The 20,566-nt window shown below is 34.9% G+C and overlaps 6 protein-coding genes across 15 annotated transcripts; 1 reads left to right on the top strand and 5 right to left on the bottom strand.

The window, feature by feature from the left end:
* Positions 1–2,710: 2,710 nt before the first annotated feature.
* LOC8274229 (fatty alcohol:caffeoyl-CoA acyltransferase) lies at positions 2,711–5,300 on the bottom strand. Its single transcript, XM_002514741.4, has 2 exons — positions 4,510–5,300; positions 2,711–3,735 (listed from the first exon to the last, which is right to left on the bottom strand). The coding sequence occupies exons 1-2, from the start codon at positions 4,963–4,965 to the stop codon at positions 2,839–2,841; spliced, it is 1,353 nt and encodes a 450-aa protein (XP_002514787.1). The 5' UTR covers positions 4,966–5,300; the 3' UTR covers positions 2,711–2,838.
* Positions 5,301–8,516: 3,216 nt separating this feature from the next.
* LOC8274231 (GDSL esterase/lipase At1g06990) lies at positions 8,517–10,028 on the bottom strand. Of its 4 annotated transcripts, none has more exons than XM_048376401.1 (2): positions 9,274–10,028; positions 8,517–8,889 (listed from the first exon to the last, which is right to left on the bottom strand). In XM_048376401.1, exon 1 carries the CDS (start codon positions 9,934–9,936, stop codon positions 9,277–9,279), a length of 660 nt encoding a protein of 219 aa, XP_048232358.1. In that variant the 5' UTR covers positions 9,937–10,028; the 3' UTR covers positions 8,517–8,889; positions 9,274–9,276. The 4 variants fall into 4 exon arrangements, with proteins under 4 accessions (XP_048232358.1, XP_048232357.1, XP_025012390.2 ...); XM_048376400.1 differs by having other exon boundaries at positions 8,517–9,225; positions 9,289–10,028; XM_025156622.2 differs by having other exon boundaries at positions 9,289–10,028.
* Positions 10,029–11,650: 1,622 nt separating this feature from the next.
* On the bottom strand, positions 11,651–13,054 carry LOC8274232 (GDSL esterase/lipase At2g31550). Its single transcript, XM_002514744.4, has 3 exons — positions 12,395–13,054; positions 12,053–12,317; positions 11,651–11,935 (listed from the first exon to the last, which is right to left on the bottom strand). Exons 1-3 carry the CDS (start codon positions 13,016–13,018, stop codon positions 11,745–11,747), a joined length of 1,080 nt encoding a protein of 359 aa, XP_002514790.1. The 5' UTR covers positions 13,019–13,054; the 3' UTR covers positions 11,651–11,744.
* A 779-nt stretch (positions 13,055–13,833) lies between these two features.
* On the bottom strand, positions 13,834–14,762 carry LOC8274233. The gene is made up of 2 exons (XM_025156645.2): positions 14,259–14,762; positions 13,834–14,176 (listed from the first exon to the last, which is right to left on the bottom strand). The coding sequence occupies exons 1-2, from the start codon at positions 14,487–14,489 to the stop codon at positions 14,009–14,011; spliced, it is 399 nt and encodes a 132-aa protein (XP_025012413.2). The 5' UTR covers positions 14,490–14,762; the 3' UTR covers positions 13,834–14,008.
* On the bottom strand, positions 13,834–17,177 carry LOC125368561 (INO80 complex subunit D-like). Its single transcript, XM_048376403.1, has 4 exons — positions 16,570–17,177; positions 15,182–15,588; positions 14,769–14,822; positions 13,834–14,214 (listed from the first exon to the last, which is right to left on the bottom strand). The coding sequence occupies exons 1-2, from the start codon at positions 17,040–17,042 to the stop codon at positions 15,324–15,326; spliced, it is 738 nt and encodes a 245-aa protein (XP_048232360.1). The 5' UTR covers positions 17,043–17,177; the 3' UTR covers positions 13,834–14,214; positions 14,769–14,822; positions 15,182–15,323.
* Positions 17,178–17,293: 116 nt separating this feature from the next.
* LOC8274234 (probable ubiquitin-like-specific protease 2A) lies at positions 17,294–20,402 on the top strand. Of its 7 annotated transcripts, XR_007216569.1 has the most exons (9): positions 17,294–17,589; positions 18,533–18,650; positions 18,739–18,906; positions 19,286–19,411; positions 19,493–19,574; positions 19,661–19,771; positions 19,860–19,902; positions 20,082–20,253; positions 20,362–20,402. XR_007216569.1 is itself a non-coding variant. In XM_015716705.3 (8 exons), the coding sequence occupies exons 1-8, from the start codon at positions 17,523–17,525 to the stop codon at positions 20,129–20,131; spliced, it is 765 nt and encodes a 254-aa protein (XP_015572191.1). In that variant the 5' UTR covers positions 17,294–17,522; the 3' UTR covers positions 20,132–20,378. The 7 variants fall into 7 exon arrangements, 2 of the variants coding, with proteins under 2 accessions (XP_015572191.1, XP_048232356.1); XR_001534941.3 differs by having other exon boundaries at positions 19,860–19,995; positions 20,082–20,378; XR_001534942.3 differs by having other exon boundaries at positions 19,860–19,995; positions 20,072–20,378.
* The last annotated feature ends 164 nt before the right edge of the window (positions 20,403–20,566 follow it).

Genomic DNA, 20,566 nt, shown 5'->3' with positions numbered 1-20,566 from the left:
AAAATTTCAGGATGTGTGATCTCTTGAGAAGTTTTCGAATCTGTCAAAGGGACAAAACCGTGAGGCCAGCTTGGGCCAAAGCGAACAATATCTCATGTGATTCGGTTACGGGCCATTATAAATAGTATCAGAGCAGGACCCCTCTATTATATGTGCGGTTCGAGGACGAATCAGGCGGAAGCTGGTAGGCATGTGACAGCCTGACCTAGAGAAGTAGTCCAACGAGAGCAGAAAGTGGACGCCCGGACAAGGATATGATGCTTAGACAAGGAACGGGAAGTGGACGCCAGAGCAAGGATATGATGCTTGGACAAGGAGCAGCTTCTGATAGGTTTCTAGGATGACGACACTCTAAGGTATGAGGGTACATGAATGAATCGAATTACATATCGAAATGGGTTGGGTAATGATTGATAGTATATATGTAAAGATTTAGAACTAATCACATGAGGTGCCTTTTGGTTTGGTTGGCTGTGGAGTTGTAGGAACTCCAAAGTTAAATGTGCTTGGTTCAAGGAAATTTCATGATGGGCGACCTCCTGAAAAGTTCTCGCATCCCCAAGGGGACAAAAACGTAAGGCCAGTGAAAGCCAAAGCAGACAATATCTCATGTGATTTGCTTTTACTTCGTTATAATTGAGGCATGGACATTTACCGAATTTTTCTCTTTCTAAATTATGGAATGGTTGATAGCATATATGTAAAGATTTAGAACTAATCACATGAGATGTATTTTGGTTGTTTGGCTGTAGAGTTGTAGGAACTCCAAAGTTAACGTGCTTGGTTCGGAAAAATTATAGAATGGGTGACCTTTTGAAAAATTCTCAAATCCGCCAATTGAAAAGTTCTCGAATTTGCCAAGCGGACAAAACTGTAAAGCCAGCGGGGTTAAAGTGGAAAATATCTCATGTGATCTAGTTTCGGGTCGTTACAATTGAGACATATGCACTCACCAAATTTTTCTCTTTCTAATAAAAACGCATTAAACTTTTAAAAGCTTTGAAGCTTTTTTATTAGAATGTGAAAATTTTAGTAACATTCTATGTAATTTATGTAATCATTGTTATTAAAATTAAAATTTAGTAATTTTTTAGTTATAAATTAAAATATGCTACTTCTTTATAATAAATACAAATTTTAGTGAGCACCGATATAATTTATCCACAGTATAGGAAAAAGAAAAGAAAAGAGGGGCGGCACTCTTAGAGCCTCTTATTACTAATGGTTGTCCCTTTTTGGATTGTTGGAACTTATTCTTTTAGAATGGGGCGGGGTGGGCATCTTGTGGAGTAGGCAAGCCTTCCTTCCATGGTGCTAGGAAAGTTGTCTAATTAAGACAGGTAGGTGAATGTGATTGTTTCTTGATGGCTGTTGGATGTAATTCCACAATTTCTGTTTTCTCTAATTTTGCTCTTTAATCACTGGAGCCCTTTTATTTTATTTTATACTAATATGTGTTTCTGTCTTCCTGTTATTTTTATTACTAGTTTTCTCATTTTCCTTATGATTAATTACTTAGCTTAATTTGTTTTAAAGGTGTGACTTCACTCGCCATTTTGAAAGTATATTTATTTTTCCTCTTATTAACAGGAATAATTCTCTCTTTTCCCACAGAGAATCACTTCTATATATTTTCTTTCAACACACCCATTAAGAAAACGATATGCCATGATTCCACTCAATTATGCATGGGTCTTAGGATGACTTTACGAAGTGGGTGGTGAATTTGGCTAACTTATGCGACTCAATTCAGGTTTCTCGGTTCTTAGGTTCTACGAGGATTTGATAATAATAATAAAAATAAACTTAATTGCAATTTTTTTAAAAAAAATTTAACAATAATTTCTTAATTTTAACAGATTCATGAACCATTTAGTTTCCAAATTTTTTGTAATTCATTATTTGATTAAAATTTTGCTGAAATAGATACCTGACTTTTGTTTTGCTATGTTTACGTGGAGCCATATAAAACCACGTCAAGAAAACAAACAACTTGCAATAGAAAGTGAATCTATATTAGAACCCTCATCAAAATTCTTATTGAATAAATTAAATGTTGTGTGCTGTTGTGCAATTAAGCTTTAAAAAATGGGTTTTGTCATTTCTAGGGTTAGGGTTTCGTTCATAAGGGTTTTTCCTGCTTCCCTTTTGATTTTGCTATTAGGCTTCCGCTTGGGAATTTTAACGAGTTTAGTACAAAGCGAGTAAAAACATAGCTAAATGGCGTCGTTCAACTATTTTTATTGAGAAATTATATTTAATAAAGGATATGTTAAATTAATTATTAAGAGTCCTATTCTCAAAATATGTTAAATTAATTTATATCGTTCAATAACCATGAAAGAACAAAATGGTTCACTATTTTTTAGAGTTTATATGCAACGAATAAGAATGATTGTTGCTTTGTAGGGACAGACCTTAGATTCATCCAATTCAAATGATAATAGTTAGACTCTAATATATATATATATATATATATATATATATATAGATATATATATAAAATTAATTTATTAGTTTAATGTAATATTTAAAATATAATTGAAATGTTATTTTCTAAATTAAAATTAGTGTTTAATCAAAAAATAACATATTAATTAATTAATAAAAAAACACTCGTTAATTTGAATAATTTATTAAAAAGTTTATAACATGGAAGAAATTAAAGCAAACAAATAAGCACCTTAACTCGAGGCTTGATTAGTAAACGTAACACAAGAAAGTCATATATAGACATCTTTATATTAAGTAATAACTTCTCAAATCATATTTAAGTTTACTCCTTATTGTCATGTTACCACAATATATGTATAGATAAAGTGTCATACCCTTGTAAGATCAAGCCGATAAGAACTCGTGGAAGAGTGTTTGAAACTTGTTCATTTGCTTGGAAGGAAGAGCAACCAAAACATTGACACCATTCTTGTCAACTGTATCAGGAAATAAGAGGATGATGTCCTTCCTATGATAAACCAAAGGACAACTATACTTAGGGTAACCCCATGGATACTCCACTTCATCAAACCCTAACTTCCACCATGATGATACTAAGAATTCACCATTTGGGAATCCTTTGTTTATCTCACCCCAGTCTATCACAGATTTTGCATACTCATCGTTCATTCTTTTTGCACCCTCCCTCACCATTTCCACCAATCTTGAAAGTGGTCCTTCTTTAAGATCTCTACACTTTGCGCTAGCATAAGCTGTTAACACTGCATTTCCTGCATATGAAGCTGGCAGAGGAGGTATCAATCTTGCCCTAATATTCACAGCATAAAGAAGTGTTGATACCCTTTCAAGATCTTGCCCTTTATTATTGCTTTCATCATATGATAAGGCCTTGCACCTCCAAACATGAGCTGTTACCACGTTGAAGCCGGAAACGCGAGCTTCTGCATCGGTCTTTGCCTTCTCTTTGAGATTGAAAATGTCTCCGGAGGTTAGCTGGAAAACCTTGAAGTCCAAGGCTTCTTTGGTGAGATCAAAGACTTGACTGTTGGATTCTTGGCCTAGGGCTGTGTTGAGTTTGAGCATCTCTGGGTGGGGGAAGGCGACGTGCGGCGGTGACCGAGCGGCCAGGAGTTGACGGTCGTTACATGGAATTACTGCTAAAGGCTTATCAGCAAGGACTGCAGCTAAGTTCTCTAAAAAGGTTTTGAAGCTTATTCCATCAAAGGTAGCATGGTTAGTTGATATTCCCATTACAAACCCACCACACTTAAATGATGTCACCTTCAAGAGAGTAACGCCAATTGATTAAATATTTATAATATCTGAGCTTATTTTTAATAAATAAAATAAAATAAAATAAAACAATGTTGCCTTGTGAGAATAACTTATAAGTGACTTTCTAATACTCAACAATTAATTAATAGTTTTTCAAGAATTAATTGTTATTAACACGATAGATTATATATATATATATATATATATTAACCATTGATTTCACAATCATTAGTTCATATCTATTATCCAATTAATAACCCATTTTCTAAATTTAAATTCAAATTTCTAATAAGATATCAATAATTCAATTGAAAATAAAGGGTAATAGAATATCAAATCAAAGATACAAAATTCATTATTTCTAATTTATATAAACTTATCTAGTCTTAGTTTATACACCGCAAGTGACACGCACTATGAACGGTTAATACTAGGGCCTTAGATGATTGACAAGTCTTTTCCTATATAATCTAGTCTTTGTATTTTGCCAATTAATTTTTTAAAAAAAGAATTTTCCTAGAAATATTCTTGGTAGACATCAGTGTAGACGGCCATAAGACATTTATGAATTTCACGGAAGTTGAAATAGTAGTCATATGCAATGCAATTTATTGAAAGGGAGTCGTGACATTTATTTGAAAGCTAAGAAAGGACATACATAAAAGCAACAGAAACTCGATTTATGGTTGTAGGGAAAATTTTACAATGAAGTTATTGATTTCAACTAAACGGTTAATAAAAAGAAGATAATATATATAATACAAACTTGTTATTAATTACCTGAATAATGCATAGTGGCTGATCCTCTTTCTCCAGTATATCTAAGCTCTTCACAATCAGCTGGTCAAATGCTGGATTGGGGTAGACCAAGTCTCCAACCTCTTCCAATCTACGCTCACTAGAAGCCACCACAAACCCAGCTCCGGCCCCATTACAGTCAAACTCAAAACGGCCTGCTTCAGTGTTCATCTTCAATCTTCCAGCCAAGAAATCATATGGTAACAGTAATTTTTCGAAACTAGTTTTGAGTTTCTCGGCCACGACATGAGAAGGAAAATCTTCATGGGATGCAAAAAAATGAAGTGTCTGGACATCAAAGTTGAGCACTTGGTCAATGTTTGATAAGAACATGGTTCTTCTCCCAGTATCTTGAGGTGGAAAGACCAGAGAAGTGTCCTTGATGGTGACCTTGAGGTCTTGGAGAAGAGGAGGGGGTTCTTGGTAGATGGCTCCCATGACTATCTTGGTAAATTTTCAAGTGTTTGATGCTCGAATAATGTATTTATAATCTGCTATATAGATGCTGAGTTATATAAATGCAAATGAATTAAAAGAAAAAAAACAGAAAGATGGTTACATAGAGTTTTATGGGTGAAACGTCGAAGTTGAAGTCAGAGGAGGTGTGGTTAGTTAGAGATCTTCCAAAAATCAGAAAATGTGGGTTAGAGGATTAATATTGTGGGGAGAGGGAACTACAAAATATTGGTAGAAGTGGAGCTTATCATTAAATGTATGTATGCATTGGCACATGGGTGCATGTAAATGGAGATGGATATGGCAGTTAGCCATATTCAAAGGGATAAGAGAATAGATAGAGAGTGAGCTCGAGATTATATGTTCATGTTCATTATGAGGTGTTAGGAAAGTAATGGTGAGCGATAAAGTTAGGTACAACCACAAGTTCTTGCACATTTTAGTGATAATGAAAATTGCATGGAAAATGATCATTCACAAGTGTGTGTGTATACATACTGAAACGATCAAGAAACAATTAATGTTAGTGAGAACTTGTCCAAAAGGTAATTACATGATCATAATCATGTGATACTGCCACAACACAAACAGTGTCCGCTTAATTTAATTCTTGAAATAGAAACAGCCATCAGCTTCGCTCTTTTATGGCACTTTTGCTTACTTTATACATCTAATAAATTAGATTCTGACTAAACCAACACCAACTAGTCCAACTTGTATAGAATGTCCAAGTTATTAATGACATCCACCGAACAATTCGTTGCACATAATAAATGAGTACGGAGTAGATTGGATTAGAGACGTGTAGCTTCAAATGCAACGCATATTTTACTTTAAACCATATCCTCCAAGCCTCTGATCTATTAGGTTCTGATTTTTTTACATATATGCATGTCACGTTTTCATTTTCAATTCATTTTATTTATATATTCCAGTGTTACCCTTCTAGAAGCCCTTCTTGCTCCACCCTCATTAGACTATTTCTCCATACCAGTCTGTCACAGCACTGAAACCACAAGTTTTTCTTCTACAACTATTTTCTATTAATCATTTAAGGAATACTGGGTTTAATTTGTCCACATCAACTTTTTTACAGAGTGACCAGTTCTACATACTCTAACTTTAATAATTTCTGATTTTCTTACACCAATTATAAATTTTAACATGGAATAGAAGTTAAGTGTACGATATGGTGGTGCTAGCAAAAAAGATTTCAGGAGCGAAGCCCTACATCTTGCCCTATTGTTTAGTTTCCAGCACAGGACGGACTAGATATGTATCTCAGAAGTGTTCTCTCTGCCTCTTCTCTGAAACTGCGGGGTCAAAAATTTGTAAGCCATTTTCATGTCAGAAGGTAACCAGCTCTCTGCTTTGGGTATAGTTTCATGGTGAGAACTTAATTCAGGCTTGTAATACTCTCCCTCCTCGCATTTGTTTAGGACCCAATTTGATTTGCTGCAAAGACATGGAGTCGGAATGATTCTGGCATGACAAGCAATTCAATATCATCATGTAATTGGAAAACTCGCTCCAATGCATGGAGAATATTGACTTCAGTTACAAATTTACGTATCGCAGCGTTCATGCAAGTCCCTTATATCATAAGCAAAATATTCTTACTAGTGGCTCGGTTCTTCAGGATCCAGCCAAATCTCTTCATTACCGTCTGTCCCAGTTGCCCCAGATAAACTGACTTCTTCCATTCTCTTTAATTGCACCAGTAGAGGTTCCTCGGCAAAGATTGCAGGATCCACATTTTGATGCGTAAACCTGAATCTGCCATTGAAAAACTCCAATATTATGTACATCACGAACCTGGAAAAGAAAAATGGAAATTAACTTTTATTCACAAATACCTATTCTTGATATAAATTGATTTTTGAACCTCCCTAACTTGGCTATGCATTCAGACAAGAATAAGATCACCAGTAATAAATGCACATGGGCACCTATTTACAGGATAGTTACAGTAAGCCTGCCTACATATGATGAAGCCAATGTACACGTATTTGACATTTCAAGACATGCGTGCTTCATCAAACAACTAGTCATATATTCTATAATAAAGAAATTAACTTTTAGTTAATATACAACTATAAATATATATATAAAATATTATTTTTCTAAATTAAAAAACTTATTAATTAACTATACTTATTTCTTTTATAATAATAATAATATTTTTATTAATATAATATAAAATGGAGAAAAACTTGCAATTGAAGAGAACTGCCCCAAGCCAACAGGCTTCCCAATACAACCCAGATAGAGTTCCTATCTCCCAATTGCAATCTCAACATTAGAAAGAATAACAAAAATAATAGCAGAACTAACAATTCAAGATTAAGTTTAGGTACAAGATACACTATGAAGCAATATTAAAATACATAAAGCTTGAAAAAAAATTCACGAGCAATGTTATAGTCAAACAATTCAATCAATTTCTTTTGAGGTTCCCTTCTTTACCAGACTGTCAGCAACTGAGTTTGTTGCTTTGAAGATGTGACACTGAAATAAAAGATCAAGTGGACATTAGCTTCTTAATCTGATGCATATGATTCCAAACTCTCCAAGGCGATATATGTTTAAATTATTAACCCCCTTCACAAATTTCTTATATCTCAGATTACTTTTCGTTTTTCCTTACTTTCTAGTGAAGGAAGACATTCATTAATTTGAATAATTTATTGAAAATGGCATAACATAGAGGAAACCAAAACAAACAAGTACAGACTTTCAAAAATTGGTGCTTAATTAGTTACATACAAATTCACAAGCAAATAGAAGAAGTATATTCTTACATTTTATATTATTCGATTGATAAATACAAGTATTACATGTAAATTGACACTCTGCCCCTACGCTGATGGACATGAGAAGGAAAATCTTTGTGGGATGCAACAAAATGAAGTGTCCGGATCTCAAAGTTGAGCACTCGGTGTATGTTTGATAAGAACATAGTTTTTCTCCCAGTATCTTGGGTGGAAAGACTAGAGAAGTGGCATTGAGGTCTTGGAGAAGAGAAGGGGCTTCTCCATAGATGGCTTCCATGATTGTCTGGTAATTAGCTTAGTTTTAGGGATTGCAATTTTAGTTTTAGGATTTTGTTTTCTGGAAGTGAGGTATATAGAGTTCTATTTGGGTTGGGTTAGGTTAGATTATTTCAGTAAATAAGGGTTAAAAAATAAGTATGATTAGAAGAATGACTTGAAAAGAGAAATTAGATATATATATATCAATTGATAATAGGTTTATTAAAACATATCAGTATTTCGATAAGTTAAGTTAAACCACCACGTGTGAGTGATAGGGACCATTTTAATATGAAATTGTAAATTAAATGATCAAAATAAAATCAATAAAAGATAAATGACCAAAACAAATGAAAATATAAAATTAAGTAACTGTTGCTATTAATATTCAGGAAAAGTTGACAGATTGCAAATTAGTTAAAAGGGTTCAATTTGTAAATATATTTATTTAGGGCCATCTAATAAAAATGTTCATGTTGCTGCTGTTTTTTTTTTTTTTTTTTTCCTTTCATGAATAAATTATCTTGAAATGCAAAGGTAATACTAAGTACCAGGGAATAAAACTGGGAAAATTTTATTTAGAAAAGGAGAAGAGTAAAAATAGGGTTATAAGTTTATTGGTAAATTGCATGAAATACAAGACATATTGTATACGAGTACAGAATCCCAATAAGGCAGTGATTCTAGAGGAATTTGGGAAGAACATTTTGCACTGCAGAATTGAGAAGGTATTGATAAGCAGCTAAAATAGGATGAATCCTATCCCAAACTACGAACTTGGCAGGCTGTTGACATGGTGGAGTCGCTGGATCGCACAAAGAATTTTGCTCCAATAACCCACTTCCACAACATCCGTCTTTTGTTTCCACAAAACCTGCACATGTATACACATTAATTATATTCTCTCATCACTTACCAAATCTAATTACCTTGTTAAAAGTTGAACTCCAGCTTATATGTGCAATGGCTTTGATGGATGGATATAGACGTAAGTTGTTATAGACAATTTTACTCCCCGGAAGAGTTTGTTGCAGTTTGCTTAATGTGATAATAAGCTTTTGATTATAATATACAGAAATTTCATTCTGCTCCTCCAAGCTGTATCTTAGTGCGAATGGATTGGCAAGTCTTATACTGGTCTGAAAGGGTAGGAGCCAACTGTAGGAAGCCCTATTACAAGCATCGCCCGAAACCCAAGATTGTATAATTCCTGTAACATTTAGAGAGATGAGAACATAAATAAATCTTGAAGAATTACCAGTTACTGAGATACCTTGGTGAAGTTCTGAAAGTTATTAAGTAGAAAATCTCCATACTGCCTTGGAGTGAACTCTAACCTTCGAGTAGGAAAGTCATACATATTGTAAGTATAATCATTTATTCCACCTGTTACAACCATTAAGGCATCATTGATTATTTTCATAGCCTTCTCTTCTCCAACAACTCCTTTAAGCGTCGCTAGATAGTCCTTGAACAAATCAATTTGCTTTGAAAATGGAATAGCCTTGGTGAATACACTTGTTTTAGCATCGAATCCTGCTGCAGCTGATGCGAAATTAACACCAGCAGTGAGATCATCATTTGAAAGATTAGGTTGCAGGAATGGAGGAAGAGTGTCTTTGATTCCAAGAATGGAAGCTAGCATGTCAGGAATAAGTCTTCCATTAGAAAACCTTCCTGTCGGAATGCCATTCGGGAATTCTTGACCATAAGGTCTATAATTAGACTTGATTTGTGTCCTGATATAGTTGTTGTCGCCAGTATCCAAAATAGAATCACCAAAGCCGAAGATGGCTGGAAATTTCGGTAAAGGAGTAGTGGCTATTACAGCAAAATTAATGCAGGTGGAGGAAAGAAAGATTGTCACAAGAAGAAAGAAGGTGGCAGCTGCCATTGGTAAGCTTAAATGAGCATGGTGCATTATGTGGCTATTCGTCTCTATTTATAGGCGTTTTCTTTTTTCTAAGTTATTATGAAACTTTTTTATTTATTAAAAAATAATTTTTTGTTTTATTATTTTAATAACTAATGAGCATGAGGTTCAACTTAATATTATCGGAGTGGTATGATTATTTCGAGTTTAAATTCTTTTAATTTATATATGTGAATTAAAATATTTAAATTCTTTTAATTAAAGTTATTAATTTTTATAATTATTTTTTCAAAATATTATTATTGATTTATTTATAAAAGTTAAAATTTTAAAATATACAATATAAAAGTTAATTGTACTTAGTGAGAAAAACCAACCACAAGTTAATTATACTTAATAAGAAAAACCAACCATACTTAGGCCTGGTAAGAGTGATTGTTCTTGGGACAGAGAGATCTTGAGTTAAAGCTTTCACCTGTGTACTAGGTGAAATTTTATCTTTATATCGAGTGTAAGGAGATGGTTGTCCCTGTTTTATGATGAATACAAATAAATATTTTCTTCCGGTTGTGTAACCTAACGCCTCATTGGATATTCTACGAATAAAAAAAAATCAACCATGAGATTAAATTCTATAAACATTAGGATGCAAATCAGTTACAACAAGTGTTTTGAATCAACTTGTGGTGTTAGGAAGGAGAAAAAAGAGAGCTGACCAATGGAGGCGGAAGATTGATAGATACCATCAAATAAACACTTAATTTTCAAAGGACCATAGGGACCAAAACTAATAAGTTAGATTAGCTTCATTAATTGTTTTAAAGGACTTGAAAAGAAATCAAACCCATGAAAAACCAATCTTTCTGCACCATTGCAACGTGGAAGCATTTCAATATTCATTAGTGCATCATTAGTTACATTATATAAATCATGCCTTTTCTTCCCCAACCATTTTTACTCGGCCTTGCAGTATAATTCCTGAAGATTTCAATTTGCTTGGAGACAGACGGGAATGATTTTATATCCAGCATTTGCTCAAATCCTGCTGACGCAAAATTAATTAACTCCTGTAATGAGTTCATAATCTGATAGATTGGGATTCAAGAATGGAGGAACAAATTCAATGATCTTTAGAGAGCAAGCCAAGAAATCAGGAATAAGTTTTCCATTTGAGAATCTTCCGGTAGGAACCTGACCTGGAAAACTTTTTGCCTTGGCAATTGTTGTATTATTTTCTAGTATCAACTGTTGAGTTACCAAAGACAAAAATGGCAGAGAATCTCCGCAGGGATAGTAGGTTGTGATCATTGCTTGTGCTGGAAAAGATTTTCCAAACATACATCAATGTGATGAGGACTAGGACTGTTCTTGCCATGTGAGTGCTAAATAATGGTGCTTGGAATTTGTAGATGTGATTTTATGTCTATATTTGATTTTTGCTGCTATTAAGAACGTGTTTTAAGTGAAAGAAAACAATTTATTTACATTAATATATATTTAATTCGTTATGTTCCATTTAAGTTATTATTTAGTATAATATAATAAAATGAAACATTATCAATTATATAATATAATAAAAATTGTAATGTTATCGGTTATTAGCTAGTAGTCGGATTTTGATTATTAATTACTAGATTCCGATGATTGGCTGTTAGTGAATGGTTGATGCAGTTGGAGATGTTCGAGTTATATTTATAATAAAATAAAGAAAAAAAAATATTTAAGGATATTTTTATTTAAAAAAGAAGGAGAAGTGTAAAAGTAGGATTATAAGTCGAGTTATATTAATTATGCATGTATTGCAAAAAATACAAGACTTATTCTGTACGAGTACAGATCTCAACAAGGCATTGGCATTAGAGGAATTTGGGAAGAACATTCTGCACTAAGGAATTGAAAATGTAGTGATAGGCTGCTAAAGTGGGATGAATCCTATCCCAAAATAAGAACTTGGAAGGCTGTTGACATGGTGGAGTGAATGGATCGCACGAAGGATTTTGTTCCAATAGCCCACTTCCACAACATACGTCTTTTGTTTCCACAAAACCTGTTCATGCATACACATTACCAAATCTAATTACCCTGTCAAGAATTTAAGCTCTACCTTATATATGTGCAATGGCTTTTTGAAATTATTAGATTAGATGTATTGCATGAAACATACCATATTTTTGAGGACTGGTGACCATGTCCTCTATTATCTCGTAGACGTCGGTGTAGACAATCTTACTCCCCGGCAGAGTCTGTTGCAGTTGACTTAATGTGCCAATAAGCTTTTGATTATAATCTGCAGAAATTTCGTTCTGCTCCTCTAAGCTATATCTCAGTGCGAATGGATTGGCAAGTCTTATACTCGTCTGAAAGGGTAGGAAGCCAACTGGAGGAAGCCCTAATACAAGCATCGCCCGGAGCCCAAGACTGTATAATTCCTGGTACATTTAGAGAGATGAACATAAATAAATCTGTCAGAATTACAAGTCACTGAGACAAAGGATGCGTTTCCTACCTTGGTGATGTTCTGTAAGTTATTGAGTAGGAAATCTCCGTACTGCCTTGGAGTGAACTCAAATCTTCGAGTAGGAAAGTCAAATATATTGAAAACATAATCATCTGTGGCACCTGTTACAACTATTACAGCATCGTTGATTATTTGCATAGCCTTCTCTTCTCCGACAACTCCTTTAAGCCTTGCTACATAGTCCTTGAACAAATCAATTTGCCTTGAAAATGAAATAGCGTTTGTAAGCGCATTTGTTTTAGCATCGAATCCTGATCCAGCTGATGCGAAATTAACACCAGTAATGAGATCTTCGTTTGAAAGATTAGGTTGCAGGAATGGAGGAAGAGTGTCTTTGATTTCAAGAACGGAAGCTAACATGTCAGGAATAAGTCTTCCATTAGAAAATCTTCCTGTCGGAATGCCATTCGGGAAGTCTTGACCATAAGGTCTATAATCAGACTTGAATAGTGCCTTGATATAGTTGTTATTGCCAGTATCCAAAATAGAATCACCAAAGCAGAAGAGGGCTGAAAATTTCGGTAAAGGATTAGTAGCTGGTGCAGCAAAATCAATGCAGCAGGAGGAGTAGAAAATGAATGTCACAAGAAGAAAGAAGGTGGAACCTGCCATTGTCAAGCTGGAAGGAGCATGGTTGCATCATGTCGCTATTCCATCTCTATTTATAGGCATTTTCTTTATTGGGTGACATTATTTTGTAATAAATAAAATGTTGCAGTGTATTAATTAGGATGATTGATAGACCAGTAAGAACGAGTATCATTGAAAGGCATATATCATATAGTGACTACTAACTGATGTTTAGACAAATCTTTATATTTGTAGTTAATAATAATTATGACTCTCTCTATTTCTTTAGTTATTTTGCCTAAACTTTTATTAAAAAAAAAAACTCATAAATGAAAAAAAAAAAACTCTAAATTCCTATACTTAGAGTAGCATTATTTATAGAAAAAAATAAATAAAGTATTATAATAAATTAATATATAAATTGACAAAATTTTACTTGATTAATACAATACATCCTTATCTTTTCTTTAATATTGTTTGTTTGACAATACAGTTAATTAAGAAGCTAAAAGTAGTGTGCAGCCCGGGGAAGACATTTATTGGTGGGGCAACCTTGAAATTTGTGGTGGTTCTTTTTCTTTATGGAGTTGTTAGAAGTGTGTTTTCCAAACTATCAAAACCAGAAAACATAACAAATTTCAAATCCAGCATGTTAAGAGAAGGCCTAATGTTTGATATGGATTTTACCTTTAAATAAATAAATAATAAACTAAGTTAGCTTATGTGTTTATTATTTAATTAGCGATTCATTTGTCAGAAGGTAACCACCTCTTGCTTTTGAGCATAGTTTTATGGTGAAAACTTAAATCAGACTCCATATCCACCCAATTTGGTTTACTTCACAAGCTGCAAAGACATGGGAGTCAGGGTGATTCTGCCCTGACAAACAATTTCAGTTCCAATTAGAAATTATCATGTAATTACAGAATATATAATTAAGGGCTACATGGAGAACACCGACTTTTTTATTGGAACTGGAACATGAACAATGACCACCGTTACATAGCACACCATTCATGTAAAGTCCCTATATCATACTAGTGGCTGGCTCGGTTCTTCAAAGTCCAGCCAAAAATCTTCATTACTGTTTGTCCCAGTTGCCCCAGATAAACTGACTTCTTCCATTCTCTTTGATTGCACCAGTAGATGTTCCCCCCCGCAAAGATTGCAGGATCCACATTTTGATGCATAAACCTGAATCTGCCATTGCAAAACTCCGTATTATGTACATCTCGAACCTGGAAAATAAAATGGAAATTAACTTTTATTCACAAATACCTACTCTTTTGAACCTCCCAAACTTGGCTATGCAATCAGACCTAAGAATAAGATCACCAGTAATAAATGCACATGGGGACCTATTTACAGGATAATTACAATGAGCCTGCCTATATACAATGAAGCCAATATCCAGGAACTTGACATATAAAGACATGTCTGCTACATCAAAAAAATAGAACGTTTCTCTCAAATCTATAACTACAAAAGATGGCAAAATCATCAGGAGCACCATAAAATGAGTCTATGAACTGCTAATGCATATAAATACACTTCAGTGTTAGCTTGAGATTGAGGCTGCGTTGAGTTTCATGTATAATATGTGCTTGTATGTTGAGTTTCATGTATAATATGTGCTTGTATGTGGATATAATTATTCTATACGCCATTAGTAAAAGGTAAAGTAGGAGAATATCACTTCAATTGACCAAACTAGGCTCATTTTAATTGAAGTTATTAAGCCGTAAAAGCAACACAGGTCGCCTCCATCTAGATTTCAACAATTTCTGTAGACCTGTTCAAGATGCAGGCCAGCTCGATCGATTGGGCTCCTTTGAGAATTCTCTGCCTGTGCCAATATAAAATAAAAAATCAGGCTGGGCTTGGGCTTGATTACCTATACCCAAGCCCAGAATTTTCCGGGCGGGCTTGAACAGGTAGCCGGGCCCATTAATAGCTCTGAATATATGCAATCAAGTCTGCAAGGAATAAACAAATGAACCAGCAAATAGCCACTTTGCAAGTTTGCATCTCTTTTGTTGGTTTATACAGCTTTTATGGGCAGCTAACTAAAACACATTTCATGCAACAATATATCGTTCTTGCTTTCAACATCATAATATATACCTCAAAAAGACAGGGATTTGGTAATCAGTTTATAAGGATCTAATTATACAAGAGCACAAAGATGATGTAGAAATGAAGTACCTTAAGTATGCACAAATTAATGCCACTCCCAAGGCATAAATCCAAAGTCCAAAGGTCTTCCCAGCAGGACACCACTAAATTTGTGAGCTCCATCAACAGCAAATATACATTCCATCAAGATTCTGAAGAACAATCCAGAACCTCAGGAAGTTTTCTCCTCGTTCGTCTGAACTTTAGCAGCATTTTCTTTATGTGCAGCTCTTCTTTTGGTCTGGATTTGGCGGACAAATTCTCTGACTATCACATGAAACTTAGGAGCAACCTTACTCGGTGAGGAGACATTAAGCCCTGCCTTTCTCAAGGCTCGTGCTGCATATATTTCAGCCTTTTGAAAATGAGTTGGACAGAGAGCAGGGACAGTCGATCTCAGTATTGGCTTCCCACAGAGAAGATGCCTTGCCGGAGCACTGGAGATCCAGAGAGTAAAAACATTATGAAGCTTGCAATATACCCTTTTCTTAAGTGAAGGAGGGCCAAAAAAACTAGTTTTACTTATGAAAACATGAAAACAGGTGACAGCTGCTGACAATTTAATTACCCTTCCAATACTGGCATATGCTCCTTACAATATGAACCAGTATCAAAAGTGGCTCACTAAACTAAGCTACATGCTACAATTTACAATTGTGACTCATCTAGATAAAAATTTAAGCTTCAACTGTTTACTAGCAGTTTATCATCCATATCGCAAACAAAATTTGATTGCTAAAACAAACACAATCAGAAGCTGCCAGAAATCAATTCCATTTGATATACTGCAGATGACTCCATTCCATGAATTCCTAGGATGAAAACTGTAACATTTAATTTGATTGAAGAAGAAACGAGACAGAGAAGAAGTACAGATTGAGAAGTATAGGTTAGAATGGAAAATCCTCTTGATGGAAAATGGAAGATAAGGACAAAATCACGACCCAAAATATTTTCCGTAGACTACTCGACAACCTAATAAACTAGGTAAGAATAATCACATGAGCTCATGCATTAGGAAGCTCCAACTTTTTATGACTGAACATAGCAATATGTCTCTTGAGCTGTGTTATCGTCTCCTAATGACATCAAAAGCTTACAGCATAAGCAAAACGCATTGTAAGTACCCTTTTAGTATAAATCCACACAGATGTACGCAGGTCCATATAAAAATTTACACAGGGCGACGAACAAACAAGGATTAATAATGAAGACTCAAATGAATGATATCCCTTGAGAAGCAACAACATCCAATATTTCAAGGTTATTCCTTATCAGTAATCAAACCAACAGTTAGAACTCAACGAACTGAAACAACCAAAGTAAATCCATTTCAAACACACCCTTGGAAATATGATAACAAAGTTGCAGATCAAAAAGATATTTAACAAAAAAGAAAAAGAAAAAGAAAATCAAACCTTTTAATGACAAAGGTGCAGCCTTTATAAAGCTTCTGTTTAGGATCTAGAAGAATATGAGGCTGACAGAACTTTGTTAAAGCCATTGGTGTGGCCTTACACCCAGCAACCGAGCACTTCCTAATCCCTTCATCCTCACCATCTTCTTGGAACCCTAATTTCCCATTTAATTCACTAGCTCCATTAAAAGAAGTATCTTTATTATCAATCAAATCTCTCTTTCTCTTTTTATCATCTTCTTTAAACGGGCTTTTCCCATACTTCCAATAGTACTCTTTGTACTTCGATTTCAGCTCTTCCATTAATGCCCAGTAGTGAGCTCTGTAGATCTTAGCGAGTTGTTTGACTCGGCGAGATCGGCGAGCCATGAGTTCCTCGTGAGATAGGTGAGATGATAACGAGAGAGCGGCATCGATAGATGAGCCGTCGATTGTGATTGGCTCCGGTGGGGGTTGTGGAGGAGCACTGGCCATGTCTGAGTTGGCAATGTTATGGAATTCGAATTGGGTTCAAAAGGCGAGTAGGGGGTTTTGGGTTTTGGGGGATTTTATTTTTCAAGGGAGGAAGCAAATTTGGTGATAGAAGAGTCGGTGAAACTTGTCAATATTTAAAGAAAACACCCCAAAAGTATATAAATTGGTAGAAGTGTAGTCCTTATTTAATTTATATATCTTTGACCTTTTTATTTAAAAGATAAATAAATAAAAATAATAGGCAAAAAATGTTAACGGGTATTCTACAGTTGAAGTCAACAGACGCAATGAATGAGGCTGGAGTTGGACCTCTCTTTTTTTGTGTCAGGAAGTTGGACTGAGAAAGCACGAAAAGCAAGCAACTTTTGTATGCACATATATAGACACGAGAAGCACAGCACAGCACCTCCTACCAAATCAGAATACAAATTTCAACATAAAAAGGAACAGAAAGCTTGAAGCTTCTTTAGTATCAAAGCAATGGGAAAGAGGAAGCCTTGCTGGGATGGAATTATTACCATCGATGATCTCGACTCTCCTTATTCAGGTGAACCCTTGCTTTTTCCATCTTCACTCTTGTTTCTTTGGGTTCCTAGGCAACCCCCCCACCCCAACAAAGAAAAAGAAAAATAAAAAGAAAAGCTTTGATTTATATTTGTATTTATGTCATGTATGTCCAATTTGTGCTATCAAAGCCTCATCTTTTGCTCTGTTTTTCTTTTTCCTCTTATTGTGCTATAACCTAACTGGGAATTGATACTTGTGGAGAATGTGCTTACAGCTTACCCATTTTGGAAAAAAAGTTGTAGAGGTCTATAATGTTGGAATTCAAAACTGATATGAAACTAAAACAGCTTGGGAATGATCATTCAGCTTTTGTGGTCTTGTCTTGAAGCACTGTCCATTACTGATTTCTGAATATTTTTACGCACACAAATCATGGTTTTGCGAAGAAGAGATGCTGTTCTCTCTGGTATCATGTTTGACTCTTTTTTCTTTTTCTGGAAAGTCTCTTGCTTTTACGTGATTGTTCTTCTTATTGAGCTACTTAAAGTCCTTGTACTCTCTTCCCATTGGTCATTACAATATTTTTGTTTCTAATTGATAATACCACATGATACATTGACGAACAGTCGAGAAGACTTCAGCTACTACCTCTCCTCCTTGGGGCCCTTTTCTTATAAAGGACAAAACCATAAACCCACGAGCTGAATTAGTGACAATACCTCAAGACCAGGTCACCACTTAGTTTATGGGTTGGTCCATTATCACTAATCAAGTTAATTTTGCTTTCTAGAATGTTGGAAGGTTCAATGTAGTCATGCCCACTGAAAGCAAGGGTGTTTAATAGTTATAAGGATTTTATAGTTTGTAAGCACGTATGTCTTAGCATTTAACTGTTTATCATAAGTTTTTATAAGCATCTGTTGTAAATTCATATTGGATGATGAATAGGGAAATTTATAGATGATTTTGCTATGCTCTTACAGAGGACATTGGAGTTCGACCTTACAAAAAGTGTCCTCGAAGAAAGGGGATTAGAAAACAAAAGGCTGAAGAGGTATCAAATGAAAAGCTAGACACTCTAGCATTTGACAACCACTTTAAGTAAGTCATTCTCTTTAGTATTCTTTTGGGACAGTCTAGTGTTCAATATTTATTAATGATGTATTCAGATATCTATTTGTATGTGTAGAAATTTGTGGAGCAACTTCCCAGAAGATAAGAGGATGCTGTTCACATACTTTGACTGCCTATGGTTTTCTGTATACATGACTGCATCCTCCAAAGAGAATATGTTGACTTGGATCAAGGATAAGGACATTTTTTCAAAGAAATATGTTCTTGTCCCTATCGTTTACTGGTATATCTTTTCCTGTTTTCTTTGCCACTTAGCGATGTTAACACTATTCTTGGGATCTCACTTAATAACTCAGGCTTTTAGGTTGGCTGATTCTTTGACATGGTATTTGACCAAAAATGGTTGAGTTTGATTCCTAGTTGTGGCCATTTGTTAATTAAATTTCAGCAGGCTTATCCATGCTTCAAACCGATGGGTGTATCGAAACTATCTTAATGAGCTTTAGCACTGATGTTCCAAGTTCGAGCTCTAGCAGGAGCCCAAAAGGAGAGATATTTAAACTATTCTTACGATCTCGCCTGATAGCTTGACCTTTTAGGTTGCTTGTTTGTTTGACAATTGCATGAGATTAAACCTTAATGTTTGAAATGTTTTTCTATAGGAGTCATTGGAGCCTCTTGATCTTGTGCAACTTTGATTCACAATCAGAAAATGGATCTCCTTGTATGCTGTTACTGGATTCGCTTCAGATGGCAGGCCCAAGGCGGCTTGAACCAGCAATAAGAAAGTGTGAATTATCTTGGCTCAAGTTGCTTTTTAGTTTCATTATTGAGGTCAAATTGAGAACTTAAAGCATTCTTCTCCCCAGGTTTGTATTGGACATTTTCAGATCTGAGGGCAGGCCCGAATATGAGCAATCAATTTCACAAATTCCATTATTGGTGCCTAAGGTGACTACAACCGAGCTCTTTAAGGCTTTTCAGATCTAGCCCCTTTGATGTTTGCTTTTTGGATATTATCTTTAATATCATTTCAGGTGCCCCAGCAGCGAAATGGTGAAGAGTGTGGTAACTATGTTCTCTACTTCATAGATTTGTTTGTGCACCAAGCTCCCCTGGACTTTAGTGTGAAGGAGTACCCATATTTTGTAGGCTTTTGCTCTTGCTATCATGTTTGTTTAATGAATTCTGCATCATATATTCTAGTATTGAGTATCACTTTTGTTGAAATTGCAGATGACAGACGACTGGTTTAATCTTGAAGGCTTCACTCACTTCTGTGAGAAACTGCAACCTCCTGAAAAGTGATATGTTGATGAGTTTAATAAGGCTTAATATAATGAAGTTCATGCTAGGAAGATTATTCTTTATTGTAGGTATAGTTCCATATTTAGGTAGAGGTGGTGGATTAGATATTCTTACTATATATTCTATCCTAATGATTATAGTTTGTTGTAGCAAATAATCAAGAAGATCCGGTGGAAGAAATGGAAACACAAATTGCTTAGATTGTGATGCAGTTGGAATTCTATGATCATGCTGGATGAACTTGGCCTTGTAGCAGTCAGACCCTGATGTTAGCCTGGAAGAAAGTGTATACCGAACCAAAAGAAAATCTGATTTCACTATGGTAGCTTGGTCTTTGTACAATCAACTCGTCTATTCCATTACCATTTTGGGAGTCCCATTCTGATAAATCTTTTATTTGGCTGGACATGAATGATTATAACTTATGCAGGGAAAAAGTTGAAATTATATTGTCTACCACTCATTAAGTAATGGGAAAAGAAGCCACTTTTCTGTTTAAGTTAAAGAATACCAACTTGCCGGAAAGCAATGGAGCTCAAATTTTTCAAGGGGACCGCAAGCACACATTTCAAAGTATTAAAGAAAAAAAAAATTAAAAAAGAAAAGAGTTATTTCCTTGTTAATTGGATGACGAA

This window comes from Ricinus communis, chromosome 7 (assembly GCF_019578655.1).
Source record: "Ricinus communis isolate WT05 ecotype wild-type chromosome 7, ASM1957865v1, whole genome shotgun sequence".
Lineage (NCBI taxonomy): Eukaryota > Viridiplantae > Streptophyta > Magnoliopsida > Malpighiales > Euphorbiaceae > Ricinus > Ricinus communis.
This window is presented reverse-complemented; position numbering and strand designations above follow the sequence as displayed.